Source organism: Struthio camelus, chromosome Z, assembly GCF_040807025.1.
Source record: "Struthio camelus isolate bStrCam1 chromosome Z, bStrCam1.hap1, whole genome shotgun sequence".
NCBI classification, from domain to species: domain Eukaryota; kingdom Metazoa; phylum Chordata; class Aves; order Struthioniformes; family Struthionidae; genus Struthio; species Struthio camelus.
In genome coordinates, this window is record NC_090982.1 from 72,883,578 (window position 1) to 72,899,517 (window position 15,940).

General features: G+C 37.9%; 1 protein-coding gene across 1 annotated transcript in view; it reads left to right on the plus strand.

The window, feature by feature from the left end:
- The window catches only part of LOC138064565 (succinyl-CoA:3-ketoacid coenzyme A transferase 1, mitochondrial-like), a 77,788-nt gene that overhangs the window by 39,009 nt on the left and 22,839 nt on the right, over positions 1 to 15,940 (plus strand). The window contains exons 8-13 of the mRNA XM_068927786.1: positions 3,248 to 3,355; positions 7,551 to 7,662; positions 8,141 to 8,235; positions 8,884 to 8,932; positions 12,414 to 12,486; positions 13,249 to 13,324. Of these exons, the coding sequence (XP_068783887.1) occupies positions 3,248 to 3,355; positions 7,551 to 7,662; positions 8,141 to 8,235; positions 8,884 to 8,932; positions 12,414 to 12,486; positions 13,249 to 13,324 (513 nt within the window). The remainder of the gene's footprint in view (positions 1 to 3,247; positions 3,356 to 7,550; positions 7,663 to 8,140; positions 8,236 to 8,883; positions 8,933 to 12,413; positions 12,487 to 13,248; positions 13,325 to 15,940) is intronic.

Consider the following 15,940-nt stretch of genomic DNA (forward strand, 5'->3'; position numbering starts at 1 on the left):
CTTCCAAAGAGAGGGAACTTTCTCAAAGTTACTTTTTAGCTTTCCTTGTGTAGCAAAAAGTTATAAACTTTCTATTTCCTGTCACTTTGTTGGTGAAGGTAAGATTTAAAATGATCACATGTGATCAAGGCAATCTAAATGGTATCAAAATATTTTTACTCACTAATTAAAAAGATTACAGGAGGTGCTCTGCCCTGATTACTTCCCTCTTTACACTTTGCCAGGCTTCATGGTGTGTCTTCTAGGCAGGATGTCAAATGATGATTTTTGATGCTTACAAAGATTCTTCTGTGCATGACAAAATAAAGCCTAAGGCAAAGTGAATCAGGGGAAGAAAGAACAGAAGGATAAATAAAATGCAGAAGTCGAACAGGAAGAAAAAAAAATCTGGTGAAACCCATTCACATCCTTCTAGCTACCCATGTAAATGTCTTCCTAGCTTTAAAGGTGATTGAGGCTTAGGCTGGGGACGTGTTAAAGAGAAGACTTACGTGCAAGGGAATTGAATATGCCCAGCTTTGGAACTGTTAATTTTTGGATTATCACTCTTATCTAGAAAGATGCTTGGATTATGTCTTGTGGTGGTCACTGTAGTGCTGCATATAAAGTTAAGTTGCTGATTCCCATAGCCATCAAATTTCCCATAGTTTCACTTCTGTTGGCACAGCTTCATTTGTGGTAGCAGTGCTGGCAAAACTGGTGTGGGTGGGCTACCAATAGCCTCCTGTAGTGCCATGTAGTTTCTCTATGAGCAGAGTAAGGAGAGAGAGTTGGAGAAGTGGCAGTCAGGTGACGTTCGTGCTTCCCCTGTGAGACTTCTTGCTTTTTAATTTCTGCCACATAGACATGGTGATTAATTTTGCTTGCAGGGCTGGATGATATAGATTTTTGCAGACATTACATGCAAATTTTTAATCTCTTTTTGAAATTCCATTTTATGTCTATATGGATATTTCTAATGTATTTAATTTTAATTGTATTTGGTACTTGTTTCATAATGGTGGAATGTGGAAATTGCAAAACAGCAACAGGGTGTGTGGCGGTTGCCTGTGAACATGAGTTTTCCAGTGTTTAAGGGTCCTTATGCTGATTTAAAATCCCTAGGACAATATCCGTCTTGTTTGTCTGTGTGTCATACTCATTTAGGCTACTATACTGGGAAAATAAATAATGATGTTAGTAGTTCTTATGAAGAGAAACTATCATGCTGGTTGCTGTTTCCAAAAATACAGAATTCTTACCAATTAAGGGAATGGGAGTGATTAATAACAAAATCTGGTATTGTTTGGATAAATTATGTATTTTGTATATTGTAAGGAGGGAGGAATACAGTGTGTCAAGCCTTCTGATAGCGTAATTCTGTTGAAGTCAGCTGAACTGTGTCAGCAAAGACTTTAGTTTTATAATCACAGCTGCTTAAGTAGATTGCAGTAGTTCTTTTATAACAAGGTTCAAATCAGTAGCAATTAGTATTCTCCAGGCCTAATTTTTCACCTGATAAATGAATACAAATGTTAATTAGAAAAGGTGAATTTAGGAATTCTGCTGGTAGCAGATTGTCTGCTTACATGTGGCTTCACTGAAAAGTCTGTATGTTTCCTGCTTCTCCTCCCTTTTGATCCTGTTCTGGCAGCAGACAGTACTCTGAGAGAGCATCTTCATCTGTGCACAGCAGGATTTTTTCATTTTATCCTTGGTTTGACTTAGTCTCTGTGTTCCTTTCTATATTAATGTGTAAAATAGTAACCTTCAAGTTAGTGAGACAGGGCATGAATGCCTTTGTACCACTTTTCCCTGAATGAAATAGTTTGAATTTTTAAAATCCTAAATTTATTGTCTTTTTACCTTGCAAAAATTCTCATAGCTTTGCACTTTCTGGATGTGTAATATTGATATTCGTGAACACTGTGGCTTGTGTCACTGTGGCTGTTATAGTCTCTTCCTTGCAACCTTCACTTTAGAGAACTTGCATCTTGTCTTTTCCTTTCTGTTTACCCCATGGCTCTTTTCAGGGGTCAAGTGGAACTGATCCTGTGATCATTGGTCTGTTAATTTTTCCTCTCCCTCTGCTGCTTTTTGCGGTAGATTGGTTTGTTTATTTATTGTCACACTGCAAAGCGCAGTAGGAAGGTAATTGTCCATCAGATGTACTATGGATTTTATTATTGATCACATTCTGCAATAGCAGTAGGATGTCAAATTGAATTTTACTTTCTTTAATGTTTCTTCGTTGGTGATGGCTGCTAAGTGATGCAGCCCTACCGATGTGCCATATTCTATGAGTCCTTTGGGATTCCTAGACGACTTTTCAGGCATTTCTAACGGTCTAACTAGTTCCTGGTAATGTAACTCAGAAGCTGTTTGATTCCCTTTTAAGTAGATTGTTTCAGACGTTGTCTTTGACCCATTGCTTTGCTTAACATTTTATATTTTCTCAGTGGCCTGATGCAGGTACAGTTCCAAAATGAGTGTCTGTTTGTGAGTTTTGTGGCAGGAAGAGATGTGCTCCTTGCAGCTGAGATTTGCCAGGGAGAAAGCACCAGACATGGCCAAGGCTCTGAGCTGCAGGCATGTGGCCACAATGGGGTCTTCAGCCAAGGAGCATGGGACTGCCCTGAACTCAGACAAAGCAGGAGGGACAGCCCTAATGCCTGCGGTGTCCCAAAGAAAAATCACACATAAACTGTACCACATGTGGATCAGTGCCATTTTGTGCTGCATCTCTGTTTCACTAACTGTTGAGGCTTAGATCTTCACATCTTGCTTACAATTAATTACTGCCTTTCAAATGCTTTCAACATTATCACTGAGTACGCTTCAATACAAAGTAGCTTCAATCCAGCTTCTGAGTTTGTAAGCTCAAAATTCATGCTTCTTGTTCGTACTCTGACTTTTGGCTACCACCGTATTATTTCCTCCTGTTTAGATGTAGACTATTTGTAGGTACAAAGAACTCTGATGTAAGCGTACATGGTATATTTCTTTAAGGTGATTTTGTATAGTTTGGGCTGTTAGAACATCAACTATTTTCAATTTCTATGTAGAAATACCCTTGGCGAAAAATGCTGCAGTTTGCTGCATGTGAAAGAAGAAAGATAAGTTTCTAAAACAGCCTATTTTAAAGGGTATTTCTGTTTTGTCCTATTCCTTGCTTTTTCTTAAGTGATTTGATACGCTATATATTTAATATTTGAATTTTAATTGCTAACAAACTGTCACTGAATGCCTTTCTCTTTTCTCTTTGTAGGTGGAAGAAATTGTTGATATAGGAGCGTTTGCCCCAGAAGACATTCATGTTCCCAAAATCTATGTTGATCGTCTGATACAGGGAGAGAAGTTTGAGAAGAGAATTGAAGTAAGAAGTTCAGCTTCTTAGTAACAACATATTTCAACTTGGAGTGTTTTTTAGAATTTACAGAATTTTCTCTCTAGCTCCTAAGTGTTAGTGGTGAGAAAATGCTGTGAGAAAGACCTTCCAAGTTCACTAAATGCTGGAGAACAGTAGGTAGATGAAGGGGCTGACAACTAAGCCTTGTGTCTCATGCCTCATTCTCTCTGGTTTGGACTGTAAAAAAGTTAGCGCAACTGCCCATTGTCCGGAAAGACTTTGTAGCAATTGGAAATTTGTTGATGGGAAATCCATTCTCCTTCTTTCTCTCTCTGCTGTAGACACAGTGAGGAATGCCTAGACTAAGAGCTAACTTTGACAATCAGAAACACAAGTCTCTTTTCTGTTGGAGAGCTTTTGAGGTGGGCAGGTAGGGCGAATCTCAGTCCCATTTGTGCCATGTAGTGGATTGCATTGCAAAGGCCCTGGAAACTTTCTTTCCTTTTCTTTAAACAGGAACTATTGTACCATTTCTGGACTAAATACAAGATGTTAATGGCTATTAAAAATTGCAGCAATAATATTCCAACACTGAAAACTTCCAAGATAGGGAAGATTATATAATTGTTCTTTTTTTCTGTTGCTTTGCCTCACTTGAGCTATGTCCCTGTGATCATTTTTGGTGATGTGACAATGCTGTTAAATTGCAGCTGCAGAATTGTTTCTGTATTTCTGCAGTGTCTCCATACCTCTAGAGGTGGAAATTATTCAAAATGCCATTAAAAGACGTGGGGGAGGGGAGGGATATGTGATACAAGGAAAAAAACTTTATGACAAAAGAAAAGTGCAGAAAGAAATTGTAGTAATTAAACTTTTATTATTAAAATTAAGTCACAAAGTCCTAAAAAATCATACAAGTCCCTTTCTCTGGGTAAACTCTTTTTGGGAATGTTAAGGTTAAAAAGCTTTCCACCCCCCGTTCCTCTTCCATCTGCTCATCCTGCCAAAACATATTGCCTCATTGAATAGTGGACTGGAGACAGATGTGTCAAACCTCTTTTTATTCTTTGGGCATGTTGCGTGAGACTGCAATTAATAAATACCCTGTTCCTTCCTTTTGAATGGATGCAATATCTCAGTTTAAAAAAGCTTTCGCCTTTCATGAGAGAAATCCATTTTGCATATATTAAACTGCTGCTCTTATTACAGTTTCGCACCAGATAAAGGGGTAACTCTGCACCCAGGGAAGACCTGTATACAAAATATATCTCAGGTTGCCTGAGATTTTCTTTGACTTCTCTGCGTAAGTGGGAACTCCTTTGATGCCTAGACAACTGCCTTTTTTTTTTGTATGCTTAAGAAAAAGAAGGAAGTCAGAGAGAGAAAGAGGAAAGCTTTTATAAACTGCACAGCAAAGTTGCAGCAGAGATAGGAAAGCTTTTATAAACTGCACAGCAAAGTTGCAGCAGAGATTAACTTTGTCCTTGGAATTTTGTAATTCTAGCAGTGGTGCCTCTCATTAATAGAATTATAGGAAGAAAATGGCAGATTTATTTATTTACGCTTTATAAAAGATTATATGTTAAGAAAGAGGCTGTACCTATAAAAGCATGATAATTGGCAAAGGGGAGGAAATGAAGAATAATTAGAAACTAGTTTGTTATAATTCTTACTGGTCTTAAATGGCAGTTCCTGCCTAATTGAACTCAGACTTGACCCCTCTACTGCAAATACCTTTGTCATACTTATCCAGCCTTTCACTCACTATAGAGAGAAATCCTCTGTGATTGTTCTTACTTTTTGCATAACTGGAAAGCGAAGCAATTCTAGGGAAATTAGCCAAAGCATAAAACTTTCTGTATAATGAAATTCCAAATAGATGGGAAAAGGGAAATCTAATTATGAGTTTTATCTGAACATGACTCTTATTTAGTTCAGTTCCTGCTACTGGCCCCTATCCTTTAAGGAAGGGCCTCCTCAGCACAAACTCACTCACGTGCTTCAAGCACAAAAACTAAGATTCCAGGAAATATATTTTGGGCAAAGATTTTCTCAGTGGAGTACATCTGTAAAATGCCTTTATCAAGAAGACTTCAAGTTCTCAAAAGCAGGATAGCTTTTCTAGAAATATTCAGCCAATCTTTTGACTTCCATTGTGAAAATGATACTATATAATATGGTCTGTAGGATAATTCTTTTCTATAAAGGAACTCATTTAATAATAAATTCTATATGTTTTATAAAATTCCTGTATTTCTAGTTAGTTTATCCCTATAAAATGTTAAGAGATTTTGAGGAAGGTATTCTATCTTTCCTCAAAAGAACCAATCTGTGGCTTAGAATGCTAAATAAAATGCAGTTAGAAGATTACAGAGCACAAGAGGAACCTCTTTCAAGTGGGTCAAGAACTGTCATATTTCAAGTAAGAAAAAGAACAGCTCCTTTTTTCCCAAGATGTCTTGTCCTTGGAGATTCTGCTCCTAGAATATATGCTACAATGCACACGGTAAATTCTTTTGGCTCGGATTGTCAGAGAGACTGTCTGCACTGTGTTTGTCCTTGTAGTTTTCCATATACGACACAAACGGTGGAGTTCTTGTGTTAATTCAGAAGCCCCAGGGAGATGTCAGATGTAGAGAAAAGGGACATATCACCAGGGCCGTGGAGACAGCACATCCTGAGGAATCATGGTTACTACAGAGTTGAGAATTGTCCTCCCACAGCATACGCCCTAATGGACAAAGTAGAAATTCTTCTAAATGGTCTGAACCACTCTGTATGTAGCTATAAGAGCATATATATGTTATTATATGTATAAATATGTTTGTATGTACATATATAAATATATATGTTCCTAAACAGTAGTAGAAGTTCCTTAAGTTCTAGATGAATAAGTGCTAAGGTGGGTAAAAGGATATAATTTGAACAGCTTGTAACTCATTCTTAGAAACTGAAGATTCACTTATGATATCTGCAAGGATATTGGCTATCCATAACCTTGTCTACAAAAGCTGCAGCTGAAGGTAATCCTGCATGATAGCGTACTATTAAGGTAACACGCTGATGCCCGTAAAACTTAAAGTGCATGGAGCAACGCTTCCCTGACGTAAAGGGAAAGAAAACAGATGAACAAACTGGTTAATGTGGAACTCTGTAACAACTATGGGCAAAATTCCTCTTCGTGGGCAACTTTCCTCTTTATGAAAGATTGCATGAGGGAGATCTATGAGGAAAGTCTGAGTCTTTCTTACTGTGTGAGACAATGTTATGCCTTCTATAAAGGTAGTAGTCGTCATTGGCAAGCGATACAGAGAAGAAGTTGCTGAGGACTTAAAGAGGAACTGACAGTGTTGGTCCCTGACTGCCCAGGAGGAAAGGGGCTCCCGATATAAGGAGAAAAAAAGCACTGAAGAAGTTGTTTTGTGGTGGTGAAAAGGAACAGAGGATGATTTTGCCTAGTTTGTCCTTTATGGCCTGGAGTTGGAGAGAATGTGAGGACATATGGGGTGCAGGACCTGCAACCTGATGTTGTCCAAAATAGTCCAAAATGGTGCATGGGAGTGATGCACAAAGAACAGAATCCATGTACACACTCACTTACAAAAAAAAAAAAACTTACAAACTCTTTGAATGCCATGGCATTTTCACCTACGTGTGATTTGGACAGCATCAACTTCAGGCCAGGAAATCTCAGGAAATGCCTTTTGAACAGATTTTTGCAAAAGTATTTTTGAAACTTAGTTGCTTAGCTCTTTATATGACTGGTATTTGTGTGTCTCATGCATGTAAATCTAGAAGAGCACCACTGAATGGAATGAATGCAGAAAGAGGGCAGTATCTGCATTTTAGGCTGACATTTTAAAAATGTAGCTATTTATGGGGAAATGAATCTCGGACTTGCTTGTATCTGCACTAATGCCTGGTGCTTTCTTTCTTCCTTATTCTTAACCAGTTGTGTTTGTGTATCATGTATCCACTCAGCCTTGGCAATACGGACAAAGAAATAACTTTTTCTCTAAGGCTATCATTGGGGTACTTGATGACTTCATTGGTTTAGATAGGATTGAACTGATGGAAGAAAAGGTTGTTTTTTGTAAGAAACTGATTGTTAACCTTATTCTTAGACCAAGTATCTCAGTGCAATCACAAATCAGGTTTTCATGTCTTGAGAAGCAACAATTTGGATGCTCATCTTTGCTTAGGACTATTTTTTCTTTTGCAGCGCTTATCAATCCGAAAGCCTGAAGACTCAAAAACCAAACAAAAACAAGGAGACAACATGAGGGAGAGGATCATCAGACGAGCTGCCTTAGAGTTTGAGGATGGCATGTATGGTATCCTCCAGCTGTGCTGTAGCTAAAGCTGTGGTGATTCACTAGAGTGGCCGCAGCTGTTCTGCTTAACACAAGTTAATTTCCATGTCTGTTCTTTGCGCTGTCCAGCACCTGGAATTCTGTCTTTTTATTAATGCCCTGTTGAAATAGATGGGAGGTTAATGCATATGTCTTTATCCAGGCACATCCAGAGCGTTTGCTAGCAGTTGAATGTTACATAAGAAGTTCTTGAAAAAGTACGTTGGAAACGAAGCTTACTTGCTCAGGATTTTTTTTTAACATGTGAGGCGTTTGACAGAATGCAATTGGGCAGTCCAAATGCCAAAATAATTCCGTGCAAATGTGAGGCATCTGATTGAAAAATAAAATGTTTGTGAAGAGAACAGTTCTAATCGAATCATAGTACAATGGTAACTTTGTTAGCGTACTAGTTTGCAATAACTGTGTTCCCTGTTTGTGCCTTGACCAATTTACTCAGCGAATCTGGGTATTGGAATCCCGCTGTTGGCCAGTAACTTCATCAGTCCGGATATAACCGTTCATTTACAGAGTGAAAATGGAGTCCTGGGTTTGGTAAGAATCTATCACTGTCACTGATGATTCAGTGCAGTGTACATACCTTGCTGTGCCGCTGCCTTTTAGTGTTCCCACCAACCTCGGTATAGTTATACTAAAAAGCATATTCAAAGATTTGCCATAATTGCAGGATTCTATAGTTCTTGTAGTGTGGGGAAGTCTCTAAGGAAATGCTCGTTTCAGGATTATAGCGCTATTTTATTACAACTAAGCATGTTCTTAAGTAACATATTTTGCTGGAGGGGGTCAGAACCTTCACTAGTTTGCAAGACCAAGCCTTGTAAGTTGGCTTGTTAAACATAATTTAAATTAAAACTTAAAGTGAACATTATTCTCACTGTGGTAAAGTTTTATTGAATTGCATTGGATACCTGCCTCTGAAAAATATCTGTCATTTTGGTGAAAATGACTCTGTGGTCATTTAATAATTCTAACGTCCAGCAATGTGTCCTTCAGTCCTGATAGGTTGGTTAATGTGAATTTTGGTTTGTATATATAGGATGATGTTGTGCCAAGGAGGAAAAAAAAATGCAAGTTGGTAATGATCTGCTTTAAGTAATAAGCATGAGAAATGATAAAGCTGCTATGAATTGTATCTCAAAGGTATTTTAATATAGAGCTGACATAGGTCTATTTTGTTGTCAGGGTCCTTATCCACTTGAAAATGAAGTGGATCCAGACCTGATTAATGCAGGTAAAATCTTTCAAATAAATTTCATTTATGGAAAGTGATTATTCATTGTTAATCTAAAATGTTTCTTTTGATTCAGTATTTGAACCCAGATTCCTGGTTTGTTTACTTGTAAGTAATGATGTGTGTGGCTTCTTTTAGTATTTTAAGTTATAGTTGGTTTTAATTAACGTAGATATTTAATATTCTGGTTAGCGCTTATGCATTGGTACATATTAGTAGCTACCGAAGGAAATTCTTTTACAGCCCAGGCAGCAGAGGGTCAAATTTTCCTTTTCAGAAGTGAGATTGTTTTGCGAGGCCTGTATGTGAATATATATATTTTTCCGGCTACTTCTCACATCGTATCTTCTAGAAAATGTTTTTCAATGATTCGTGTCTGGGACACGGTTTTCAGGGTTGTGTGTATAACAGCCTGGTTTCTCCCTATGTAGTGAATTGTATAAGTGATACCCAATTACGTCTTTGGAGAGGGAGCTGTAGCCAGGCCAGGAGCCAAAGGGCTTGCCAAAAGGGGCCAGGCATGCTGGAAAGCTGCTGCTGGGCTGCTACTTTTGGCACTTTAGGAGAGGAATAGAGGTCCACGGGCACTGAGAACAGCCTGGCCGTGAGAGAGGTCAGCAAAGGAGGAGCGCTTCTGGGACTGCTCTGTCTGAAAGAGCTTTCCCTTTTTCAAACATATCACCTGCTACTGCTCCCTTTTATTTATCCAGTTCAGTTTTGCACTGTTCCCATCTGTTTTGGGGCATTTCACCTCATAAGCAGCCATGAAATGTGAAAACACAAACTTCTTAAGGTTTAGTGCGTCTGTCTTTGGCCTGATTTCTGTTTTCTTAATGGTAAGCTGTGCATGTACCTGTTCTCTTTGACTGCTTCTGTATAAAACTGGACCTCTTATTTTTGCATTGTGATAAACTTCAGGAAGCCTTTGGACCTTATAAATTCCCACTGATATTAACAGCATAGATTATGGATCCATAGCTGGTATTTTAGAGTTGTTTTTTCAAAGTTGTCTTTATCAGAAACTACTATATCTTTATATATAAAAAAGTACCTTTGCCAATCACTATTTCTTAGTACAATTAAACTCTGAATAGCCAAATGAGAAAAAGCATCGATAAAGCATTATAATTTAATAACATGATACATTCCAGCAGTTGCTCACTGACTTAAAACGTTTGCTACCCACTTCGATATTTGATATATGATAATTGATACCCACTATGTTATTCCTCGTTTCAGTGTTATCTTTTAAATAAAGAGTTATTTAAGCCCATCTTCAGTGTTTTACCGGTAGCTAGCTGTTGAGATACACTGTAAGAAGGGAAATATCAGAGACATATGGGAGTTGAATTAATGCCTGAACTAAACAGAGTATTTTTTTTATTTTTGATTAAGGGTGTCATTGAAAAGAAAAAAAATTCTAATAAAAGAATTTACCATAAAAATTGGTAATGATAAGGTCTAATATGGATGTATTAGAAATGAAACATTTTAGCAGAGTGAGGATTATTAAAACTCCAAGAATTTTATCAGACTCAGAAAATCATTGTGCTTTTTTGTAGATATCAAGACTATCTTGAATTATTATTTATGATCAGCAAATATTTTTCAAGAGGTAGCCTCGCTGGGTTGAAGCATAGACATGAAGCATAACAGATGAGAGATTAGAATAAAATGCAACATGGAAGTTAGGTTATTTTAGTACTGGGTAATTCAGTGTTGAGCATCTTAACGTCTGTATCTGAAGCTAAACAGGGCACAGGATTAGGTGAATCTCAGAACTACCAACAAGACTATTATTGTTCTCATCGGTAAAACATTCAGAAACTGCTGAATCCCACTGACTTGGGTTCAGACCACTCGAGGTGCCTTTGAGCATTTCAGCCAAATTTATAAAACCATATGACGAGGACAGAAGCTAAATGGCAAAGGAATAGGATTTAATTCTCCTCCCATCATTCAAAAGCCTGTTACAAAAAAAAAAAAATTTTTCCCTACATTTTCAAAATAAACTGCTTTGGGCTTTTTCTCCCATTTTTAATCTGAAAATGTAATAATATTTTTCCAAAAGAGATATGGTCTTTTTTTTTGTTTGTCCACTTTGCTGAATATCTCAATTATATGAAGCTTATCTTCACCGTAACATAAAGGTAGACCTCTGTGTCTTATAGCATAAATGAACATACATAAATACTGACTTGCTCACAGCATCTTCAAGAACTGGGTCATTTGGAGCTCTCATAACATTATCCTTTGGCCCTCAGTCTGTGCTTCTATCTGCTCAGCCTTGCCTTAGGTTCTCTCTGCAGCCCAGGGTTCTCGGCCCACGTCATTGCTTACAGGCCTTGCGCTCTCTCCAGCCCCGTGGGTACCTGAGAGGGAAAGACAGCTCAGGCGGTCTCACTGCTGGTCTGGGTGACTGCATGGTGAATTCTTGAGATCTGAATGCAAGACCACTTGTATGACCCTAATTCTATACTATTTTCAATGTCAAAATTTAATTTGCTACGGTGTCTTGGTATAATATATGAACTAAATAAATTAAAACAAGTAACTTAGTTCTCCATTTTAACTTTCCAACTATGCTTCCTTATGTTTTCCTGCCACTTTTGCTGCCTCAGTGTCTTCTCTCTCCCTCGCCCCCACCCCACCCTGTTTTCTGGAAACTGTTTAATGATGTCTCATTTTTCTTACCCTCTGTTTTTACACTGACTTTTTCTTCTCAGTGTCATCTTGCAGTATGGTCTCTTTTCTCTCCAGTTTGTCATGCCTGGCTGCTCATTCTACCCGTGGTTGTGCTTCTTACACATTTCCACAGGCACTCTCTATAGATGGTTGTTGCGCAGGCTGATTCAAAGAACTGGCAGGGGAGGAAAGAGAGGGCTCTGAATGGAGTCAAAATCAGACCCTTCCATGTGATTTATGCACTAGGCACTGGCTGAAGTTTTGTGTGCCCCATTACTTGACCCAAGAACCATGCAAAGAACAGTACAGCACAAAGAAGCACATTTTCTTGTGCACTTTAATGACAGATTTAGTCTGCTCTTCCTTTGTTTATTTTTCTGTTTTCTATATCATTCTCAGACTAGACTACGTAGCATCTGATCTGCTCTCTTTTCCTTGCAACCCTTCTGTCTCTTGAAGATGCTCTTTTTTCTCTTCCAAAAGCGATTATCCCTCACTTTTCCTGTGGCTAGAAGAGAAAGCTGAAGTCCACAGGGATTGCTTAACCTCTGGCCTCAATGATGTCTTGCCTGGTGCTGTTGGTGGTTTAACAATGGGCAATGCTGTGATAAAAACTGTCACATAAACTACTCCACAGTTCATTATGATTGATTAAGAAGTGTAATCAAGTCCATAGTTGTGCAAAATCCAAAGGAATTAGTTAAAAAAAAAAAATCCTTTCCTTCTGCTTAATAGCTGTGACTGTATTTGTAAAAGACACAAAATATATACAAACAATAGCTTATTTCTTTTACAGGAAAGGAGACAGTGACTGTTCTTCCAGGTTCTTCCTATTTCTCTAGTGATGAATCATTTGCAATGATAAGAGGGTGCGTAACAACATAAACCCATATCTTTGGAAATTTGAAAAGAATGAACTGAGCCCGTGACTGAACTCATTAGTAATTCTTCGAAATGTGATGAGCATTTAACACCTGTAAAATAATCATGGACTTGCTCAGTGGTGGCTTACAGAGAATTAGGTCTGGCTGTTGGAAATTGAAATACACTGTAACTAATAGATACCATACTGATGTTCGCGTCTAGCACTGCCTGGCCATATATAAACACATTTATAACTATGTTTTAACAAATACGTTTTGGTCATTTCCAAGTATCTACTCTATACTTGCACACTGTATATTCTCGTTCCTCAGCCTGCAACTGCAGTCCTCATTCCACCCCGCTAATGTTAATTCACCGTCTGCACCTGTTTTTTGTTTGTTTTTTGGGAAGGAGGTTGGATGCAAACAAACACTAAATCATAATGGCTCTGAAAAGATAATGAGTGCATATAAATATGTGAAGAAGTGCACTTATAAAAATATGAGTTCAGAGTTGGTTGACTGTGCATGCAGTTAACCAAAACCTGACAAAAATAACATTTTGAGGCTCAATAGGCAGACAAAAGTTTGCATCAGTGATAGATCTAGAGAAAAGAATGGCTACACGCATGAAACGTAATGTCTGTCTCTGCGGTATACCACCATTTTTACATTGGTATGATGAGCGTGTGAACAAAAGTTTGTAAAGATTTGTGGGCTGTTCCTTGAACATGATACGCTAGTTAAACACTTTGCTTCTGTTGCCAGAGGCCATGTTGACCTGACAATGCTTGGAGCTATGCAGGTGTCCAAGTATGGTGACCTAGCCAACTGGATGATTCCTGTAAGTAGACATTTGTACTTCTGTCACTGCACTGTACTGAGGATAATATACATGTGTGAGAAGCTGAGAGTCGGGCAAAGGAGCAAAGGGCTGAAGCAGAAGGGGAGTTGTGAAGCTCAAAGCATTAAAATAGAGATGGGTGCTACTTTAAGGTTAATACTGTTTTTCTTGGATAACGTTGAACCAAGCAATCAAATATCAGAAGTCAGCCCTCTAAAATTACGCTTATGTTAAGCATAATGTGTGAGGAACCAAACATGATCTAGTTTAGCATTTTTTCTTCTTCTTGGGTGTAAGTCTTTGAAATGTCACATTTTTGGACGGAGGACGATGCTTTTTCTTGAGAAAGCAACGGCTTTTGTATGGTTACGTGACTAGAACAAGAGCTTGACAAAAGGTGTGAAGGAGTGCGTAGGTATTATAAAGTTGTAAGACTGTAAAGATTGGCTGCCTTTCTTTCCCCAGTGTTCCTGTCAAAGGATCACAGCATTGCCATTTCAAATACATCTAGAATGAAGTCATACTATTGTAGTTAACATGAATAGTTTTACAGGTTTCGAACAGAGAAATATAAGCTAGTCTCAGTGTTATTTAAGCAGCTGATAGCATTAACCATTCTTTGAATGCAGTTTAGGTTTTAACATTAAACAGCATAAATGTTTTTTACATGTTTTACCAATTTGTTTCGGATATTTATAACTGCTTACATTACAATACTGTTTGTTGTTTCCAGGTATCTCTTCTGATCCAAATATTCTTTTTAGTTTGGTTCAAGGTAATGAGCTGTAGTTAAAAATTGGGAGCTGTATAAAGGAGGAAAAAATCCAAATGCATGTCCTGTCTGAGGAAAAAGCTTTAGTGGAGCGCAACAGCCTGCGGGAAGCTTCCAACAGGCCTATGGCATGCAGGCAGCGTAGCAGTGGCTGGAACATAAGATACCTTTCGCGAGAGGGGCATAGGATCTGTGAGGGCAGATATGGGAGAAAGGGATATCTGAAGGGATATTGCAGGTGTCTGCGTGAGAGAAATCATAGGGAATGTGAAGGGGTTATGGCTAGACTGGAATATGGGGCATATGACACAAATCCGTAAGAAAAGCGGATTTCCTTGGTTCTGCTGATCACAGAATAACTTGCTTTTATAGTCACCTAACTGAGAATAGAGGGACTAGTGCTGGTTAGATCTTTTCAGACCCCACTGATAGACATTCTGGCTTTTTTGTGATGATTTTCTGTTTGCAGTGTTAGCTGAATAATATTGTGAAAAATGGGGCCTGAGAGTTAATGGTTCCCCCTATTGCATCTCTCTAGGATCCTATATGCGCTCTTCTTTTACTACTCTGTGTCTTTTGACAGCGCTCTATATTTGAATCAGATAAATTGTAAACGTCCAAGTGTGATGTGCATGAAGGTAATGCTGGTCAGCTTTGCATTACCCAAATTCCAAATTTGTACTAAAATCTTTGGGTAGTTTGGTCTCCTGAATCTGATTTGGAACTTATTTTCTTGTCTTGGGTTACAAGGACTTGTCACTAGAATCCAAAATAATGAAATCAGCCTTTACTGGGGAAGAAAACACTTTGAAATATAAGGGATAACTATGTTTTTAACCCCAGGTTTGCTGTTTGAACCAAGGCGAAAGAATGATTTTGAAAGTTTTCAAGGAGTTAACTGGGTACTAAAATTGGAGTTTGCCTCATTTATACATGCCCTGTATCTCAAAGGTGTGATAAATGTGTCACCCAAATTTTAAATAGCTAACTGTGTGAAAGTTACATTTATTAAGCTGTAGTTTTCCAAATGGTAGATATAAATAAATCTAAGTAATCTGTAGTGTTAGTCCAATAGTGCAGATACAGGTCACCGAGAAGTAGGGTTGGATGTTTTTTTCCTTTACATCAATTTAAGATCTACTTTTCTCTTTTTCACTTTTACTTGCTGAAGTAGCTTTGCTTCTGTCAAAGCACTTCCTTACTTTAACTCGTGGTGGCTATGAGGTCTTACACAAGCATAAAATTAAGTACTTGTTTATATAATGTCTAGAAAAATTATTTTGAGTCATTGCATTCTCTGTCAAATTGCTTTTTTGAGATCGACTAGAAAACATATTTAAAAGTAAATTATTACCGTGTAAACCCAACTAATAATTTACTTCTCTGTGAATTTAGAGGTATTCTTCTTATAGGCACAATTCAAGATGATTTTAATCCATAGTTTTTTTTCAGTTTCAACTGTCAGATAAATTCTGTGTTTCATTTGGCTGGGTTGTCTTAGACTGAGTTTCTTTATACTTTTGCAAACCGAAAGTCACGATATTAAAATATCTATAAACTGCCCTTTATAATCAAGCTAACTTAACTCTGGGATTTTCTTCTTCCTCTGTTTTTTTGTCCTGCAAAAGCTCTGTTGAACGCTCCTCTCTGAGAGACCTACTAGAAAGTAGACAGGGATAGGTTGAATTCTAGGCAGGAAGAATTGCTTTGTTTGCTTTATTGTTGCTGTTGTAAATTGAAAGGGCAAGAGAAGCATCTTCAAAATACACAAGTGAACAAGTGATAAATACAGGTCCCTGCTGTACAGTATTCCTTTGTAATCTAGCAAAAAGGAACATATAATG